Below are 21,300 nucleotides of genomic sequence, written 5' to 3'. Positions count from 1 at the left end.
CGTCATTGATCCAGCCCATTGGCATGCCTATCACATGATCGCAGTTGTCATGACAGCCAGGGGTCAACTGAAGACCACCGGGCCTGTCATTACGATACTTCTTTCTCCTTTGAATGCCTTTTTGTGGCCAATGTTCATAGAAGATTGTGATTTTTGCAATACATAGCAGGTCTGGAGCACTGCTATGTATATCGCAAGCGATCTGACGATCACAGCGTCAAGTCTCCTAAAGGGACTAATACATTGAAAAATAGAAAAAAGTTATAAAAAAGAAAGAAAAAACACAAAAATTCAAATCACCTCCCTTTTGCCCTGTCCGGTTTATCAAAATATAAAATAAATTAGTCCAATGGGTAACCGCATAATAAGAATAAAAAATCAAAATGACAGAATTTAATTTTTTGGTCACCACAGCTTCACAATAAAATGCAATTAAAGACAATCAAAACATTATATCTAGCCCAAAATGGCATCAGCAAAAATCTCAGCTCAGTGTGCAAAAAATAATCCCTCACACAACCCCAGATCCCGAAAAATAAGAATGTTATATGTCTTGGAAAATGGTGACAAAAGTGATTTTTTTAACAAACAATTCTGAAATTTTTTTTCACCATTTAAATAAAAAAAAAAACTATACATGTTTGGTATCATATTGACAGGTCATTTTTACCATATATTGAACATGGTAAATAAAAAAATACATTGTGGAATTGCACTTTTTTTTGCAATTTCACCGCACTTGGTATTTTTTCCTGTTTCCAGTACACTACGTGGCAGAATGAATGGTGTCATTCAAAAGTGCAACTAGTTTCGGAAAAAAGCAACAACCTTCATATGGTTTGAAAAATGAAAAAGTTTGCAGGAAGGGGATGAAGAAAAATGGAAAATTGCCCAGGGGATAGGACATTAACATACAGGAACCCTTACAGACCCTGACATAAATGTAGGATGTGCTGCTATTAATGATGGGAGAGTAGCATTCTTGCTCGGCTCTCCCCGAGTATTTTGGAGTCCTCGGAGATTTAGTTTTCATCCTCTCAGCTGCATGATGTGCGACTTGTAGTCAGGCTGAATATATGTGGGAATTCCCTAACAGGCAACCCCCACATGTACTCAAGCTGTCCAGCAGTCGCAAATCATGCAGCTGTGGCGACATAAACTAAATCTCTGAGCACGCCAAAATACTCGGGAGACCACCGGAGCATTCTCGGGGAGACCGAGGATACTCGCTCATCACTAGTTACTATTCCTCTTTAGTAAATTCAGGCTAGGAATATCTCCTTTAAGGGAAATAATGATCCTCTAAGTGAGAGCTTTCACATATCAGTTTTTATGCTGCAAGTGCTATTCCATATTTTTGAAAATACGGTAGATCACTGATTCATTACAATTAATGTGCCTCTTCACATGTTAATGGCCACATGAGGAAAAAAACAGATCTATAGTTTACTGTTAAAAGGGTCGAAAATGCTAAGATTTTTTTTTCTTTATACAGTACGATGGATGCAGCAATGATTGTGAAAACCTACACAGACCAAAAATGGGTCCAAACACTGAAAAAAACAACCCAGAAACTGTTATTGACGTATGAGATATAAACCTGTTGTGTGAAACTTGCCTATCAGAAAGGGTTACTATTGATCACAAATATAAAGCCGAATTCCAGCGTGTGAACAACTTCTGATGTCTGATAAATGCTTGTGGCTAAGGTCACAATGTGTCTGACAAGAATGTTAGTTATTGTTTTTAATAAATCCAGAATTAATAAAAACTCAATTTTTTTGTACGACTATGGATGTGCAACTATGGACTTCGATGTGAGGTACTGAAATTGACAAGTAATCCTATTTTTATATTGGCTTGGTTATGGCTTCTGATTTTCTTGCGTACATGCTATCAGACATTGAAAGCTAAATGTTTGTGGAGATAACTTCCCCAAGATAAGATAGCGAGAGAGATAAGACACCACTTATATTCTTGTGTTATCATTATGACACTTACCCCAGAAGCTGTGCCCGGATTGTTAGGAGAACCGCTTTTTACACAGTCATCAGAGTTTGTGGATGACGTTGTGGAAGTCGGAGTCATAGGAATTTGGTGGCTACCAGTACCTGCAAATCATGTGAACAAATAGGATTTGGTTTAAATATTACATTAGTATTGTATATAAATATCAGAAAAGCTATAGGAAATTAGAATCTCTGCCCTGTCATCACTACATATATTACAGAAGAAACGTGGACCCCTAAAATTGATTGTCATTTTAACAAAAGCAGATATCAATCACCATTCCTTGCTCCAGCATCGTCTCTCCACTGATGCTTAGTGTTTTGGCTGCATTGGTGATGTCACAACTCACGTTACCTCTGCAGACAATGACTGTACTCAGCGGCTGGTGCGGTCTACCTCAGATGAGCTTCTCAGCTCAGTGATTAGCTGCAGCAGTGATATGAGTTGTCAATGTAATGTCACCACTGCAGCCAAAACACTAAGACAGGACCAGCAGCAGTGAGCAGGTTCTGGAGCCAAAGACTGTGAGTACAATTTTCTTTTGTTATTGTACATGAAAGGCAACGTTAAGAGATCCACTTTTCTAAAAGTGGAAAACCCCTTTATATATCTATATATATATAATTGTCTAAGGGGCACTTCCGTCTGTCTGTCACGGAAATCCCGCATCGCAAATTGGTCACGGCCGCCAGGCCGCGACCAATCAGCGACGGGCACAGCCCGGCCGAGAATTAGTCCCTCCCTACTTCCGTCCAGTCAGTGCCCGGCGCCCGCTCCATTCTCCCCTCCTGTCAGCACTCACACAGGGTTAATGGCAGAGTTAACGGACCGCGTTATGCCTCGGTGTAACGCACTCCGTTAACGGTACTATTAACTCTGTGTGACCAACTTTTTACTATTGATGTTGCCTATGCAGCATCAATAGTAAAAAAATCTAATGTTAAAAATAATAAATAAAAAATTAAAAAAAAACAAAAACCTGCTATTCTCACCTTCCGTCGTTCGCCAATGCGCGTGCGGCTGCCGCCAGCTTCCGTTCCCAGAGATGCATTGCAAAATTATCCAGAAGAATTAGCGGTCTTGCGAGACCACTAAGTCATCTGGGTAATTTCACAATGCATCTCTGGGAATGGAAGCTGGCGGCAGCCGTGCGCATCGGGACAGCTTCGCTGGACGCCGGTGGGTGAGTATATAACAATTTTTTATTTTAATTATTTTTTTAACAGGGATATGGTGCCCACACTACTATAAACTACGTGGGCTGCGTTATATACTACGTGGCTGCTATATACTACGTGGGCAGTGTTATATACTGCGTGGGCTGTGTTATATACTGCGTGGGCTGTGCTATATATTATGTGGGCTGTGTTATATACTGCGTGGCTGCTATATACTATGTGGGCAGTGTTATATACTGCGTGGCCACTATTATATACTGCGTGGCCTGTATTATATACTGTGTGGGTGTGTTATATACTGCGTGTGCTGTGTTATATACTGCGTGGGCTGTTATATACTGCGTGGGCTGTGTTATATACTGTGTGGGCTGGCTGTGTTATTTACTGCGTGAGCTGTGCTATATACTGCGTGGGCTGTGCTATATATCACGTGGGCTGTGTTATATATTGCGTGGGCTGTGTTATATACTGCGTGGGCTGTGTAATATACTGCGTGGGCTGTGTTATATACTGCGTGGGCTGTGTTATATACTGCGTGGCCTGTTTTACATACTGCATGGCCTGTGTTATATACTGCGTGGCCTGTGCTATATATTACATGGGCTGTGTTATATAATACGTGGCTGCTATATACATACATACATATTCTAGAATACCCGATGTGTTAGAATCGGGCCATCATCTAGTAACAATATAATTATTCTTCAACTATGGTATTCGTCATGCACTATTTCCTACTACAAATTTCAGGACTTGTGTTGCAGCTTCCTATTGGAACCTCCAATGCACATTGTAAACAGAGCCTGAAAGGTTTCACACTAAAGGAAGCTTACCTTTTTCTCCTTCCATTGAACTGGGGGCTCTGAAGTTGGCTGTAAACTATGCCAATAGAAAGTATAGACAGACAACTTTCTCTTGTGGCAGCATGATGTATATATCATAGTGATACATTTAAAGCACCATTGCAGCATTTTTTTTTTCAGCACTGGAGTGGCGCTTTAAATGTAAGCCCTCTGCCGACGTTCTTATACTCACCCTCAGGTGTCTTCACGCTTTTTCAGCACCACCCACCATCTTGTGACCACAAGTTCTGACTGTCCGGGCGTCAGAAGTAACGGTCACCAGCTCTCAATGTAAGTCTATGAAAGCCAAAACAAGGCTCTCATAGACTTGTATTGAGTTGTAACCTTCCGGTTGCTCCATGAAACTCTAGAGCAATCCAGCAGGTCAGAAATTGCCGGAGACTGACGGGAGCAGCAGCGATGAAAGGGGAAGACAGTGACAGGTAAGTATGAGAGTGTGGTCAGGGATCTTAGGCCAAAAGCACCAATCCAGCAGTAAAATGTAAAAAAAATTTTGGGGTGGTGCTTTAAAGAATGGAACGGCCAGCCCTGATGAAGCATATTAACGTATTACTATCAAGCACACTGTACTGTATAGTGACTTTTTCCATTGCGGTTCTACCTCTCTAGCTATGGGGTCCTCATTGTAATAGAGTTGTTTTTACACTAAGAAGTTTTTTTGTTGTTGTAAAGATAAAAAGATGTAAAAGATGTACAGTTCTAGATGTAAAAAGCGCAAAACAAAATAAAAGTAATTACTGTAGTTTTCTTATTTTAATAAGGTTGTTTTAAGATATGATCTAAAAAGATTTAATGGATCAGTAAGAGAAATGCAGTGTATTGACAGTGTATTGGCAGTGCACACCTTGATGATGTAAAATGACTGATGAAATTCAAATTAGAATAAAAATATAGTAATAGAATCACTGGCGGTGGATACAGGATGAAAAGGCCCCTGTGCAAGAACAATATAAAGGAACCTTTGTAGCCCAACAGCTCTTAAAAATGCAAGATTGCACCTGATTTGCAGGTAGAAATGGGCCCCCTTACCTCTTGGGACCCTGTATAGCTGCACAGGTTGCACCAATGAAATGTCTGCCCATGAAAAGAATAGAATAGAAATGTAATCTATGGACTTTGGCTGCAGACACTTCCCTTGTAGATCCATGAGATTTTTACATTTACAGCTCTGACAAAAATTAAGAGACCACCACATCAAAACCCTGTCATGGGCAGCCCAATCTCCAGACCTGAACCCCATCATTGAAAACCTCTGGAATGTAATCAAGAGGATGATGGATAGTCACAAGCCATCAAATAAAGAAAAACTGCTTACATTTTTGCGCCAGAAGCAGTGTGAAAGACTCGTGGAAAGCATGCCAAGAGGCATGAAAGCTGTGATTAAAAATCATGATTATTCCACAAAATATTGATTTCTGAACTCGTCCCGAGGTAAAACATTAATATTGTTGTTTCTAAATAATTATGAACTTGTATTCTTTGCATTATTTGAGGTCTGAAAGCACTGGGGTTTTTGTTTTTTTTTGACCGTTTCTCCTTTTCAGAAAAAAAATACCAAATTAATTGTTTGGAAATTGGGAAACGTGTTGTCAGTAGTTTATAGACTTTTAAAAGAACAATTGACATTTTACTCAAAAATATACCTATAAAAAAAAAAATCAGACAAACTGAACATTTTGCAGTGGTCTCTTAATTTTTGCCAGAGCTGTATATATATAAAAAAGCTTGAAATTAACGCAGGCTCCAAATATAGAAGAATTGTGCCATTGCTTATAGAGATGCTTTTATGCACGTGATGTGTGACCTACCATTACTAGAGGACTTTGACTTGTTTAGATTCTTTGGCTTTCTTTTTCTAGTTTGAATTCCCTCTTTCTTCATAGCGAGCGGTCGAGGAACCTGAAATATCAGGAATGCAAAATTATTCTTTCTACATACATAAAAGAGAGAATGTCCCACTTTATGTCCGTCCTAGAGATTTACAACTGAAAATGATGCCAAAAATATCTGATAGATGCAGTTCACTCCTCTAGGAACCGCAGGGGAGGTCCTAGATGCCCCGACTTACACAGCTCTCTCTATTCCCTTCTTTTTACATTGGTGTTAAAGAGCTAACAGCCACAAAATGCTACATGCTCTTTTGACCTAATTAGAACCTGTAGTAAAATAGAAAATAGTAAGAAAAAGTGGAACGTACCCCATGTAATTTCATGTACAAGCCACAGGCGTTACATACAGGCTCGCCCTCCGTATTCCTGCGCCATAATGTTGTTGTTGTGGTGTGACAGTTGGCACAAGACAGTCCAATTCTCCTCGAAGACGGCTGTGTATAAAAAAAAACCTAAGATATAAATTTAATCTGACTAATAAGGCAATTGTTGAACTATTATTAGTTGCCACAGTCTTACATATTTCTCACAAATCTAATTAACCACAGTAAAAAAAAGATCAATGCACCTGTGTGTAATAATACATTAAAGATGTCTTATCTCGATCTATAAAGTTAATGGTTGTTTTCAAACACCAGAGATAAAGGTCCTTATAAATGTAATAAAGAAGAGATAGGGATCGATCTGGATTCAGTAATGTAAAACGTCTTATGCAATCATTGAGCCGTGAGTCCAGGTAAAATAGGGCACCGCAGGTGCTCTCAGTGCCGATGTTGCCCACCATAATTTTACATGTATTGATGAACATCTGTCTGGAAGACCCCCAAGTTGTATTGCACTTAGGTCTAAGGCCCGTTTATTTTGGGAAGAAAAACAATTGGGATTCGAGCATTAGAGTCTCTTGATAAATACTGATGCAAAAAGCATAAAGAAGTCACAACTCCAACACCGTAAAACAGTAAAAATTGAAGCAAACGTGTTTATGTTTCAGACTTTTTTTTGGTAATCCATGTCCAATGTAAGTTCTATCTATTGGCCCATCAGAGAAATGTCATAAAGGAGTGGTAGTGTATGTAGCAGTTTGCTTCTATAACATTACTCTAGGATGAGTTTTACACATTAATAACTATGTTGTATTTGACAAAAAGTAGGCAGCTTGTTCTAAAGCGCAGAATAATAAATGCCATATGGTCAATGTGTGATCTCTTCTTAATCTGTTCTCAAACTACAAGTGAACTTTTGGCAGCAAGGTCCACGTTACAAATAAGCCCTTTATGACTCTATAGCCAGCCGTTTGGAGCCAAGGTACAGCAGTCATATAACAAAACTAACACAGCTTTATGAGTGCTGAGCGCACAATGGACAATGAGTCCCTTACAGACACAAAGGTAAGTGGGTTCAATAATGATGGCAAAGTTACAAAAGGACATATTAAAACAATTTAAGGGTAAATACAGGAACATAAACAGTTCTTTAATTTATATCTTCGTATGCTTCTCTATACTGATATCAATTTACCATCAACTGTTTGTAAGATTTGTAAGATTTTGGACAAAAGGCTGCCAAGAGAATATGGAGATCACAACATTCTGGGTGGCTTTGCAAAACATTTTCCATACAACTAATGGATCAATGGGTTCTCTGGGCAATTAAAAGGGTTGTCCACTTTCAGATAATGTTTGACTTTGGCTGCATTTTAATAAAAACAACAATCTGCTCTGAACTCGCCTTCATCGGGTCCACCGTAACTCTCTGTTGCTGCTCACATTGTCTCCAGCGTGGCAGCCAATCAGTGAGCTCAGAAGGGAGAGTTCCGCGCCTACATGGACAGAGACTCTGAGCTCGGATTGGTTGCTGAACTGATGTCATGACATATGCCAGACACAAGGAGCAACAGTGGAGAGGACCCGGGGAAGGTGAGTAATGTGTGGATTGTTGTTTTTTAACAAACTACAGCCTGGGTCAAACACTATCAGAAAGGAGGCTACCGGTTTCATACAAATGGCTTATCCATCCTGCATTCATAAGATAGACCATCAGTGACTGACTAGAGTTCCAACCTCTGAAATCTCAGGTGATCTGCACAACAAATGAGCCCCAATGTTCACAACAAATCTGACCAGACACTACTGAAAGGAAAGTGTCTACTGATCACATATTGATAATCTATCCAAAGGTCCTGTAAATGCTTTAAAGATGCATATATTCCTCACCAACCGTTGCACCGATGCCTCTACCCTGTGCCAGTCATTCCATGGCTCAGCACTACCCTACATCTCCTCTCTGGTCTCAGTCTACCACCCTACCCGTGCCCTCCACTCTGCTAATGACCTCAGGTTAGCATCCTCAATAATCAGAACCTCCCACTCCCGTCTCCAAGACTTTACACGTGCTGCGCCGATTCTTTGGAATGCACTACCTAGGTTAATACGATTAATCCCCAATCCCCACAGTTTTAAGCGTGCCCTAAAAACTCATTTGTTCAGATTGGCCTACCGCCTCAACGCACTAACCTAACTATCCCTGTGTGGCCCATTAAAAAAAAAAAAAACAACTTAAACCATAATCAGGTTCCTCGTATCATGTTCTCATACACTTTATGCAGTTAATAGCACTCTATGTCTGTACTGCTACATACTTAGGAGTTAACTGGTTCATGCAGCTTTACATGAACACCCGAGCCTTATACTATGGCTGGTCCAAATAACTAAAGCAATTGTTACCATCCACCTCTCGTGTCTCCCCTTTTCCTCATAGTTTGTAAGCTTGCGAGCAGGACCCTCATTCCTCCTGGTATCTGTTTTGAACTGTGATTTCTATTATGCTGTTATGTCTATTGTCTGTACAAGTCCCCTCTATAATTTGTAAAGCGCTGTGGAATATGTTGGCGCTATATAAATAAAAATTATTATTATTATTATTATATTATATGTGAAAGCTTGATGTTATTTTATGCTATAATTCTATCCACAAGCTTTATTAATGCTAATTACTATAAGCCGTCTAGTTGAGAAAACTCATCAGGTCTAGGCTATGATCCTATTGGTAATATCTATCTCTAAAAGTGCTTTGGATATTAATGCAGCATGCAAAATAGCAGCCTCCATCATGTGCTGCTCCAAAATTATATTTTATGGATTTCTAGTTGTTTCTCTGTATACAGATATGAACATATCTGTCTTAGCATGTCTGCTTTTGTTTCAAAATCTGAGATATCTGCTATTGATCGCCTACACAAATGGATGCTACTACTGCTGCAAATGATAAAACAACACAACCCGTGGTGCCTAATCACACTGCCAGGCAAACATTTTACACTTTGTACAAGTGTTTTTATTATATTGGATAAAAACCCTGTAAAATGTATTTATAAATTGAAAAAGTAATGTGCCATCAAATAGACTGGATACAGCTATAGTTAACAAGAACCACTGCCCTGCCTGATACCAGATCCTTTCTAGGAAAGTAACTTTTCTAAACCATTCAACAGAACCATTCCAGTAAATTAAAAAACATAGCCAGTATATTATATAGGAGTGCTTTTAGAACTGTGAGGTGGGACACTGAGGAAGCCAGTTTTTGAGGTTACTACACAGTTTTTTTTGCAAGTGCCATTCAAATTTTTCCATTGACCCTCCCTAGTAAAGTGCCAACCAGTTGGTAGTGAGGTAGGTAGGCAGTTATTATATGCAGCACCAACTGTTAGAATCTGTTTTGTTTTTGACCATCCACCATCTTGTTGTGGTTTTGTGGCTGCTGGTCTTTTTCCCCTGGTGCTGGGTTGTTTTAGGTCAGGTGATTGTATCACCATTTATTACCCAGCACCTGCCTCCTAGTCCTTGCTGGACAACAGTGTTAATCCGCTAGAGTTCTGGCTAGGTGCTTTGATAGTTTCTGTGTTTGATATTGTGCAGTTCTGGGACCCCCAGTTCTGCTATCCTTCGTTTCTGTTTTTGTTTGGTTTCTGCAGCCTTCTCTGTGTTTTCTATTAGGAGGTGACCTGTTTTTTATACCCAGTCCTTAGATCTTTCAGTGACCTCCTTCCCCCTATCTATAGGTCTTCGCTGAGATTAACCTAGGATCGTCGGTGGGTCTATTCACAAGGAATGGGTCGCCCACTCCATCGTAGGGTATCAGCCTAGTCTCAGTGCAGGGTCAGTTTTCCCCCTTCTATCCTAGTTCTGTGTTGCAGTTCCGTAACACCAGCCTGTATATAGTTGCAGCCGTCCATTGTTACATAACACATCTGAGTCCTTATGCTATTATTAATATTATTACTATCTTCCCAGGGGTTTCAGGATTTTAAAAATGTCAATGTGTTGCAGATATACCTTGAATAACACAAATCAGGTATTTAAAGAAACAGCCCCAGGTTTTTCTTGCTTCTCTAACTGCACTCCCACCCAATTGTTGGTCACACTTTAAACTTGTCTTATACATGTTGATCAGTCTACGATTATCTTCCATTTGGACAACAAATTTATTTTGAGCTTTTATTCTGTGTTTTTTCCTCAATGCTCAGCTATAAACACCATAATATATCAGATTAGCATTACATGATGATGTCTGCCTGAAGGGATGACAGAGTGATCATCTTCTCCTTTATGTTTTCCTAAATGAGCTAGTTGCTCATCAATATATAGTCAGAAGGCGGAGCTGTGATCTTCTCAGTGGCGTATCTAGGGGGGGCAGCCGGGGGATTGGGCCCCGGGCGCAGCTGACAGGGGGGCGCAGTCGGCCCGCCTAATGTGGCGGTCCACAGTGTCTCCCCTGCAGCTGCATTCTGCCGCCCCCTGGACTGGGAGTCAGCTGTTCTCTGTGCTGACTGTCAAGCTGACAGCCGGCACAGATAAGCTGCAGCGCGCCGGCTCCCAGTATTCAATTGTACTCGTATCTTACAGACACGAGTACAATTGAAGATCTGACTGCAGTGACGAGAATGGAGGTGATTTCGGGAGGTAATGATGTCACCAGAAGGGGCGGGGCCTCCTTCAGTCCATTCCAGTGAAGACACCATAGCAGGAAGCTGCTGAGGCTGCTAGAGGACTGAGGGTCTGCAGCATGGAGCCGTGTGAGATTACCGAGGTGTGTGGGGAATGGGGGGGGTGATGAGGGACTGTGTAGTGGATGATGAGAGGCTGTGTGGGGAATGGAGGGATAATGTGGTGCTGTGTGGGGAATGGGGGGATGATGAGGGGCTGTGTAGTGGATGATAAGAGGCTGTGTGGGGAATGGGGGGATGATGATGAGGGGCTGTGTAGTGGATGATAAGAGGCTGTGTGGGGAATGGAGGGATGATGAGGGGCTGTGTGGGGAATGGGGGGATGATGAGGGGCTGTGTGGGGAATGGGGGATAATGAGGAGCTGTGTGGGAAGAAGGGGGGATGATGAGGGGCTGTGTGGGAAAAGGGGTGATAATGAGGGGCTTTGGGGGAGAAGGGGAGTGATGAGGGGCTGTATGGGGTGATGGGGGCTGTGTGGGGAATGGGGGGATGAGAGGCTGTGTGGGTGATGATGAGGGCCTGTGTGGTGAATGGGGGGATGATGAGGGGCTCTGTGGAGAAACGGGGTGATGAGGGCCTTTGTGGAGAATGGGGGGATAATGAGGGTCTGTATGGGGGATGATGAGGGTCTGTATGGGGGATGATGAGGGCCTGTGGGGAATGGGGGGAAGATGAGGGGATGTGGGGAATGGGGGGGCTGTATGGGGAATGGGGGGATAGTGGGGGCCTGTGTGGGGAATGGGGGAGTGATGAGGGGCTGTGTGGGGAATGGAGGGATGATGAGGGGCTGTGTGGGGGTGATGAGGGGGAGATGGGGTTGAGGGGCTGTGGGGGGGATAAGGAGATGGGGTGATGAGGGGCTGTGTGGGGAATGGGGGGATTTATTGTGCGGGGGAGAATTGGAGTGGGGATGGGGGATTTAATGTGTGGGGGAGATTTGAGGACACAAAATTAAGAGCAAAGGGGGAGATAGGGGGCATATATGAGGAAACAGAAAGGGGGAATGAGGGCATGTATGAGGAAACATGTATGAGGGTGATGGACGTGTGCAGACACAGTATGGGGAGTCAGGTGAGCAGGCAGTATAGAAAGTGAGGGGGTAAATATATGAGGAGACAGTATGGTGAACAGGAGGGATGTGAGAGGAGACAGTATGAGGAGGGAGGGGAATAGTGTGAGGAGACAGTATGGGGGGAGAAAAGTGAGTGGGCACAGAATAGAAACTGAGTAGTGGGGGCGTAGCATGGAGGGACAGTGTAAGGGCACAGCCAGGAGGGGACAGTATACCAAGGAGGGGGAGTGTGATGAGAGTACAGTATAAATACTGGGCCCTATAGGGGGACACAGTGTGAGAGGACAGTGTGAAGAGGGGGCCGGTATGGAAAGGAGAGGTCAGTGTAAAGAGCATGTAGACATAAGAGGGACAATGTGGGGGTTATATTTTGTGCAGACAATATAGTGAGGGGCAATTTTTTATTCAGGGGCATTATAATGACACTTCTATCTTTAAGGGCATCATGTGGAGATTTTCTGCAAAAGAGCGGAGAAAATGGAAGTCTGCAGAGATGAGCTGTGGATGAGAAAACTCATCATGGGGTCTGGACAAGATGAAGAAAGGAAGGAGAACGACTCCAGAGACGATGTCATCTATAAGGTACCTGGATGTAAATGTTGTTTGTGATGCTAACCAACTCATGTTTTTATTTATGTTAGGAGCTTTAAAGGGGATGTCCAGGTTTGTAATGAGTCTACAGTCAATCAATGTGACTGCAGACTTCTGACTTCTCACAGTGCGCACTGCACGCTGTCGGGATTCTCTCGTGCTGGCGATTTACATACGTGCGGTCATGTGTTGACTAGACATGTGTGGCCTCACTCTATGAAAATGAACTGAGTGAGGCCGGGCACGTCTAGTCGGAATGTGGTCAGAAGTATACAAATCACATACTTGTGCTGACATGACTGTCCACCAGCAAGGGAGAATCCTAAAAGTGTGCAGTGCATTAGTTGTGAGAATTCAGTAGCCTGCAATGTCAGGATTCAGCTCTGCAGGTTCCAGTAGTCGTCACATGGACACGTCACTCATATGCGACTTTCACACTTATGGTCCTGTGGCAATGAGCTTCTCTTCCTGCTTCTCTCAGTTTTTCACTGATCATTGAGAGCATTAGGGAGAGGAGCTCGTGGGTACATGACTAAGTGTGCAAATCACATATGTCCTGGGGGCGCCAAAATGAATTCTTGCCCCAGGTGTCAGAAACCCTAGATACACCTCTGGATCTTCTACATTATAACTGTGTGACACTAGCTGTGTAATCTTCATCAATAACTGTGATATGTGTTTAATTTCCCCTACCCATGGAGAAAGTGTGTGGTGCCTGCCATGCAATTGCATCATATAAGGAGTTTTGGTAACTGAAATCGTGACCCAGTGAAGAGATAACAGACCCAATTAATTCCCAAGGGTTCAACATATGGTCACTTGACATGACTGGTGACGTACCCCATGAATTCCCAGATAAAAAGGGAAAACTAAATAAGGTAATACTAACTGAATTATATATAATAGAGGACTAGTGATAGAGTGGAGCTAAAAACTAAAAATCTTGAGTGCTACTTTAATGAGAAGACCCCTGTGATTCTGTATGAAACCAGATTTTTGTATCTTTATTACAAAGTACTGTATATTGTGAGGTGTCGTTTTTAATGGAAGTACTGGCATATAATTGCATTTGCCATATCATACATTTGGTGGGACTATTTCTAATGGCCTTCAACTTAATCACTGAATAATCACCGATTGCCAGAACTGCTGAAAACTGCACAACATTACTGCAGATTCTGCTTCATTATGGTCAATATAACTAAAAAGAATACAATTGGGATTCTTTTTATTTCTGAAGTCGTGTAGGATTATTATTGTGGATCTCAGATTAATTTGCTGCTCTCTTACAGGTCCTGCAGTCTAATACACCTCATTTTTGGCTAGTACGGGGATCATGCAGCGTTATGTGTACCATCCTATATAGTATAAAAAAGCTGGACTATGGAATGAACACTTCTATGTTTTGTGTCACCACTTTTTATGCATAGATTGTAAGCTCTTGCAAGCAGGATCTTCACTTAAAGAAGCTGTCTGTACTTGGGACAAAAGTCTGCTGTCACTATATGATGACAGTGCATGGTGCACATGCTTTCACTAATCCCCGGTATTCCTGGTGTGAATGGGCAGTTATGTAATCGCATGTGGAAAATTCGCATACTTATGGTCATGTGCTGACTAGTCTCACCCGGCTTCTGTCAAGTCTTTTCCAAGTCTAGTCGGCATGTTATCACAAGTATGAAGATCACATACACATTCTATCACATGATCGGCCTCTTGCACCAGGGATACTGGGAATCAGGATAGCATGCACACCACATGCTGTCACGATTTAGCAGTCTGCAGTCACTTTACATGGGTCCAAGCTTGGGACATGCAATTTAAATAGATTGAATCCTTATTTAGTTTATTTCCCTCAAATGTCCAATTTTGTCTGTGCTGTACATGCATCTTCTGAATTGTAAAAAGCAGAAGAATATGGTGCCGCTGTATAACAAAACTCATTATTATCCCATATGTTTACAAGTTTAAACTCAGTACCACAAAATTCACAACAGCTGATACAGCACAGTATTGAGCCCCAACAATACAGAAGTGTACCCTGCACAAAAGTGACAGGTCTGGGACAAGTCGGGAAACACAACAACAGGCAACTGTCCTAACAGTCGGACATAGAGTGGGGCAAATAGAATGGACAGTGATCTGTCACAATACACCTTAACTGCCTCAATTTCTTAAATGTTAAAATTTAAAAATGCTCCAATATAAATATATATATAGTATTCATCTGAGGTTAACTTTTGTTAATTACCTTTTCTGGGTTATAATGTAATTTTATTAACTTCATTTCTGTTCTGTTTAATAAAATGTAATTGGTGCATTAAAATAGTTGTTAGCATGTTTAAAAAGCATAAGGAAATAATTTGCTGGTGGGGCCCCAAGATTTTGACTGCCTAGGGGCCTCTACAAAGTTTAATCTGGCACTGAAACCAGGATGCAGAGGTGCGGTGCACACCTGAAGACAGATTAGAACAACCCTTTATAGACTGAGGCTAGGCCGGGGTCACACTTGCGAGTGTGATGCGAGAAACTCGTGCGAGTCTCTCACATCAATACCTGGCACTGCCGCCGGCACTCGGACCGGAACGTTTAGCTGCATAGAAATACATGCAACCACACGCTCTGGTCCAGAGTGCCGGCGGCAGTGCCGGGTATTGATGTGAGAGACTCGCACGAGTTTCTCGCATCACACTCACAAGTGTGACACCGGCCTTATAATGTGGGTCACAATTATAATCCTTATTCCATATCAGAAATATATATTATGTGTGTAAACTCAATTGGATAAATATATCACAGAAATTTCCCCCCTCCCCAAATTATAAATGAATAAATGTAAGCACAAAGAACAATGCTCACATTTTTTTTATTATTTATGACCTTTGAAATACAATACAGTTTGATAGTAATTCATTAATAGAGAAAATGGTTATGAGTATGGGGATGACATGATTCACAATTAACGTAACTCAATCTGACTAATAATACTGCTTAGATTTAGGAATCTCTCTCCTCTCTCTCACCTCCCGGAACTCCAAACACTAAAATGGACTTCAAGAAGAGTTCAGCACCGTCCGGTATGAACCCTGAACTGTAAAGTTTGGGTTTGCTCATTTCTACTTATAATAATAATACAGGTTATAATAATATATGAGATCACTCACCACTCTCTTCTGGGGTTTGATGAGGGGTCGGCTCAGGCCATTCATCTTGCTGTACAGGCCGCAGGCATTACACAGGTAATGGCCAGTACCATCCCTTCTCCATAGCGGGGTTTGCACAGAGCCACAGTTCACACATTCCCGGCTCTCCGGCAGCTCATCCAGCACATCTGCAAGGAGAAGAGATGTTATTATACACCGCACTGAGCAGCACAGAACCAGCCTAGAAAGAGCAGCCATCAATACAAAGACCACTCTCATATGACCAATGTGATTAAAAAAGTCCTTGACCAAATCTGAAGAATTCCAGCAAATATGAGACTACAAGGAGTATGTGTAATATAATAAATATATCTATGAAACCAGTCACTGAGAACATGTGGATCTGATGTTGTTAACCTATCTAAAGCATTAAAGAGGTTGTCCACTACTTTTTCAATGATGACCTATCTGATCAGCCAGGGTCTAACACCCGGCATCCCTCACCGATCAGCTGTTATCAGTGTTGGAGTGTCCTATATAGCGAGCTGGGGAAGGGAGCCTGCACCACACCTAACAATTGTCAGCTATATTACACATCTAGTATCTGCCTGTAACAGCATTTATTATGCTTGACTTAAATAGCGCCATCATATTCCGCAGCACTTTACAGACATTATCATCGCTGTCCCCACTGGGGCTCACAATCTACATTCCCCATCAGTATGTCTTTGGAGTGTGGGAGGAAACCGGAGTGTCCGGAGGAAACCCACGCTAACATGGTCAGAACATACAAAGTCCTTGCAGATGTTGTCCTTGGTGGCATTTGAACCAGGAACACAGTGCTACAAAGTAAGGCTGCCGTCACACGATCAGTTTTTGGTCAGTATTGTACATCAGTATTTGTAGCCAAAACCAGAAGTGGGTGATAAATCCAGAAGTGGTGCATATGTTTCTATTATACTTTTCCTCTAATTGTTCCACTCCTGGTATCTGCTTACAAATACGGATGTAAAATACTGACCAAATACTGATCGTGTGACGGCAGCCTCACAGTGCTAACCGTTTATCAACTGCCAAAACAATGGTAATGTAACGATAGGCTGTCCAGCCATGTCTGTGGCTGGGATTCATAGGAAAACAATCTTTTTCTCTACTGCTGGGACTAAAAAATAAAGAATAAAAAATAAAATTAAAAATAAAAACTAACAACATTCAAATCACATCCCTTTTTCCGGTTTAAAAAATAAGAAATAAAAAAAAACACATATTTTGTATCACTGTAAACTCCTGATCTATCAGTGTATAAAATTTGTTAACCTGCACGGTACATGTGGTATAGAGGGAAAAATGAATTGAGGCTTTTCAGTCACCACACCTCTCCCTAAAAAAGATGTCATATTAAGTGATCAAAACATTGTGTGTGCCCAAAAGTGATAAAAAAGTAAACTTTGTTCCATACAAAAAAAAATGCAAGCCCTTACATAGTACTATGTGTAGAAAGATGAAAAAATGATGGGTCTCATACACTGGTGAAACAAACCAGTTGTTTTTTGTTTTTATACATACAGTATGTGCCTAAACTTTTTCACCATCTTAAATAAAAAAAATTAAAAAGAAAACTATGCAAGTTAGGTATCAATCACACTTATGGCTCTGACCTGGAGAATTGTGTAATTTTTTACCAGTCATTGAACACCATAAAGAAAAATGTTGGAATTACATTGTTTTTCTCTGATTCATCACATCTGAAATCTTTTCTTTAGTTTTTCATTAATTTACATGGTAAAGCAAATGGTGTCATTTACAACTACAACTCGTCCCCCGACCAACTGTGTTAATTTAAAAGCTATTATAGAAAAAATATATATAGAAAAGTTGAAAAAAGGAAGGGGAAAAAAAATGAAAGAGCAAAAATTTAAATTGGTCATGGCGGGAAAGATTATTCTATTAAATATTCATATTCCATCTGATAACAATGCTGTATATTTTATAAATTCATGGTATTCCTATGTATGCACATATGTTGTGCATCAATGTAATTGTAGTGTAGGTTTATTCTACTTATCTCTGTAATACATTATTATAATAAAAATGTCTATATTTATTTCTGATATAATGCTAATACATATAAATATAATGAAAAAATAATATTTGTATATATACGTGGGTGTGTAAAATCTTTTTTAATTATATGTAGTAAATTTACCACTTGTCGTAAATTATAGAATATATTTTCGAGTACATGTGACAAAAATATTTAAGTAACACAAATATTGAGATGATATTCTTTATAGGATTATGGTGCAACACTATATTAGGCAAGATCCATACAATAAAGAGGAGAAAAATATCCATAGAAAGTCATCTGCCATATGTAAGAAAACATCAAAGAAGCAAGCAAATACTGTTTATATGACTATCTGTAAATAGATACATTTTCACTTATGGAAAAAAAAAACATTAACTAAATTAATGTTTTTTTCTCTTCCTTTTTATCTTTTTATTATAATATATGACATCTTCTTGATGTAACAGCTGACTTGTGTCATAAAACAAAATCTATGATGCATCCAATTTTGGCTGTTACTGTAGAACTAATGCAATCCGTTATAGTGATTGCATATTACAATATATTTAACTATTATATAGCTTCTTGTTTTTCATCATGTGATAGGATAAACCCAGGAATTTTTATAATGTCTGTGTCACCGAAGTCCAGTTATCTGTACAGACCAGCAGATCCTGGCAATTACATCTAATGTCTATGCCTTATGTGCTCACTTTCATGAATCTAGCTATTGATTACATTCTGAAAAAAGGGAAATACCGGTATATTCTCCATACAAGACAATTCTACTTTAAAGAAGTTGTCCACTACTATAACCTTTTTTTTTTTCTTTCATAAATCTTGCTATTATGTGCCACTGAAAACATCTACTGTGTTTATTTTAGCAATATTACCTTTTATCATGCTGTAGCAGCACATTTTAGTGCTGGATTCAGCTCTCATGGAGTTAATCGACAACTTCCTTTCTCCTGAGTCATTGTGCTCTAATACTACAAGTTCCATGATGCATTGCACTGCTACTAAGCCTGAACCTAGCACACCCACTCCAAAACACACCCCAACCCCTCCCTCCTCTCCCTCCTCTAGCTTCAAAAAGATTTGTGATGTCATTTCTGTCCAACCTCCTCTTTTACATTTGTCCAACCCACACTCCATTACACACAGATAGATGGATAGATAGATGGATAGATAGATAGATAGATAGTTAGATACATACAGATATATCTATGTCTATTTCCATAGGTATGTCCATATCCATGTTTCTAAACCCCTTCACCCCCTGGAGCTTTTTTGTTTTTGTTTATCGCTCCCCTTCTTTCCAGAGCCATAATTTTTCTGTCAGTATGGCCATGTGGGGGCTTATCTTTTGCAGAACAAGTTCTACTTTTGAACGCCATCATTGGTTTTAGCATGTCGTGTAGCAGGAAATGTGAAAAAAATTCAAAGTGCAATGAAATGGCAAAAAAAGTGCAATCCCACGCTTGTTTTTTGCTTGGCTTTTTGGCTAGGTTCACTAAATGCTAAGGCTATGTGCACACATTGTGGATTTGATTGCAGATCCGCAGCGTTTTTTGCTGCACTGAATTGCATCAAATCCGCAGTGTAGTGTACAACCAATGTAAGTCTATGGGAGCCGCAGACTTGTGCACATGCTGCGGAAAAAGCCGCACCGAAACCGCACCAAGAACTGCATCAAAAACGCACCAAAAACTGTATCAAAACCGCACCAAAACTGCGAAACTGCACCAGGTTTTGATGCAGTTTTTGGTGCAGTTTTGATGCAGTTTTTGGTGCAGTTTTGATGCTTTTTTTGGTGCGGTTTATGCGCGGTTTTAATGCCGTTTTTGGAAATAAGTAAATAAACGGAAAATGTGCATGATTTGAATGGAAACATGCATGAAAAAACGGATTCCAAGGCCGGATTCATCATTTCACAGCTCAGTTTCATACTTTTTTTGCCGGATCCGTCGCTGTGCGTTTTTTCGCCGGACAGAAAAAACGTTCCTCTGTATGTGTTTTCCATCCGGCGGAAACAGCTTTTTTTGACGGATCCGGCAAAAAACGGATGAAACTCTATGAGAAAAAGACGGATCGTCGGAAAAAAATGGATCCGTTTTTTTCAAAACTCGCCGGATTGTGCCTCACGGCAAAAACCTGATGTGTGAAAGCACCCAAATATATGGATAGATACATCTATGTATCTATAGATATATCTATAGATAAATATATCTATAGATAGATATATCCATAGATATATAATAGAAAGGCCGATGTTTCTATAAGGCTACTTTCACACTTGCGTTTTTCGCAATCCGTCTTTTTGGGAAAAAAACGGATCCTGCAAATGTGCTCGCAGGATGCGTTTTTTACCCATAGACGTGTATTAGTGAAGGATCACGACGGATGGCCACACGTCGCGTCCATCGTGCAACGGATGCGTCGTGTTTTGGCGGACCGTTGGCACATCCGTCACGTCTGCCATTTTCTACCGCGCATGCGCGGCCAAAACTCCGCCCCCTCCTCCCCGGACTTCAGAATGGGCAGCGGATGCGTTGAAAAACTGCATCCGCTGCACACGACGTGCACAAATTTCACAACGTGCGTCGGTACGTCGGCCCAACGCATAGCGATGGACCCGTGCCGACGCAAGTGTGAAACAGGGCTTAATGAGCGTTTAATTTAATAAAAAACTGAAAAAAACGGTGTGGGCTCCCGCGCAATTTTCTGTGCCAGAGGGGGAAAGCCGACGGCCGAGGCCAATATTTGTAGCCTGCTATGAATATCAGCCCGCAGCTGTCTGCGTAGCCTTTACTGGCTATTAAAATAGGGGGACCCCCCAAAAAAAATGACGTGGGGTCACCCTATATTTTATAGCCAGAAAGGCTACGCAGACAGCTGCGGGCTGATATTCATAGCCTAGAGAGGGGCCATGGATATTGGTCCCCCCCCCCCGGCTACAAATACCAGTCCGCAGCCACCCCAGAAATGGCGCATCTGTAAGTCTACGTTCACATTAGCGTTCGGCGCCGCAGCGTCGCCGCATGCGTCATGCGCCCCTATATTTAACATGGGGGTGCATGGACATGCATTGTGCTGCGTTTTGCGACGCATGGGTTTTTTTGGCCGCAAGCGTTGGGCGCAGAGGACACAGCAAGTTGCATTTTTTTTGCGTCCAACTTTCGGCCAAAAAGGACGCATGCATCGTTTTAGCGTGCGTTTTGTTGCATTTTTGTTTGCGTTGCGTCTCCGACGCTGCGGCGCACAACGCAAATGTGAACGTAGCCTTAGATGCGCCAATTCCGGCACTGAGGCTGGTTTCACACTTGCGTTTTTGGACGCTGCGTTTTAGCGCTAAAAAACGCATGCATTTTTTTCCTATACTTAACATTAAAAACGCATGCGTTTTTTCACATGCGTTTTGACGCGTTTTCGGCAACGCATGCGTTTTTGAACGCGCGCGTTTGTTTGCGTTAAAAACGCATG

General features: G+C 41.2%; 1 protein-coding gene across 4 annotated transcripts in view; it reads right to left on the bottom strand.

Moving 5' to 3' along the window:
• GATA6 (GATA binding protein 6) overlaps nucleotides 1-21,300 on the bottom strand; it is a 45,969-nt gene that overhangs the window by 13,378 nt on the left and 11,291 nt on the right. For all 4 annotated transcript variants that reach the window (XM_077270356.1, XM_077270353.1, XM_077270355.1 and 1 more), the window contains 4 exons: nucleotides 15,771-15,937; nucleotides 6,249-6,374; nucleotides 5,860-5,950; nucleotides 2,002-2,111 (listed from right to left, as the gene is read on the bottom strand). In XM_077270356.1, coding sequence (XP_077126471.1) covers nucleotides 2,002-2,111; nucleotides 5,860-5,950; nucleotides 6,249-6,374; nucleotides 15,771-15,937 — 494 coding nt within the window. The remainder of the gene's footprint in view (nucleotides 1-2,001; nucleotides 2,112-5,859; nucleotides 5,951-6,248; nucleotides 6,375-15,770; nucleotides 15,938-21,300) is intronic.

This window comes from Ranitomeya variabilis, chromosome 6 (assembly GCF_051348905.1).
Source record: "Ranitomeya variabilis isolate aRanVar5 chromosome 6, aRanVar5.hap1, whole genome shotgun sequence".
Taxonomy (NCBI): domain Eukaryota; kingdom Metazoa; phylum Chordata; class Amphibia; order Anura; family Dendrobatidae; genus Ranitomeya; species Ranitomeya variabilis.
Note: the sequence above shows the minus strand (reverse complement) of the source record. Positions and strands in the feature narration are given on the sequence as shown.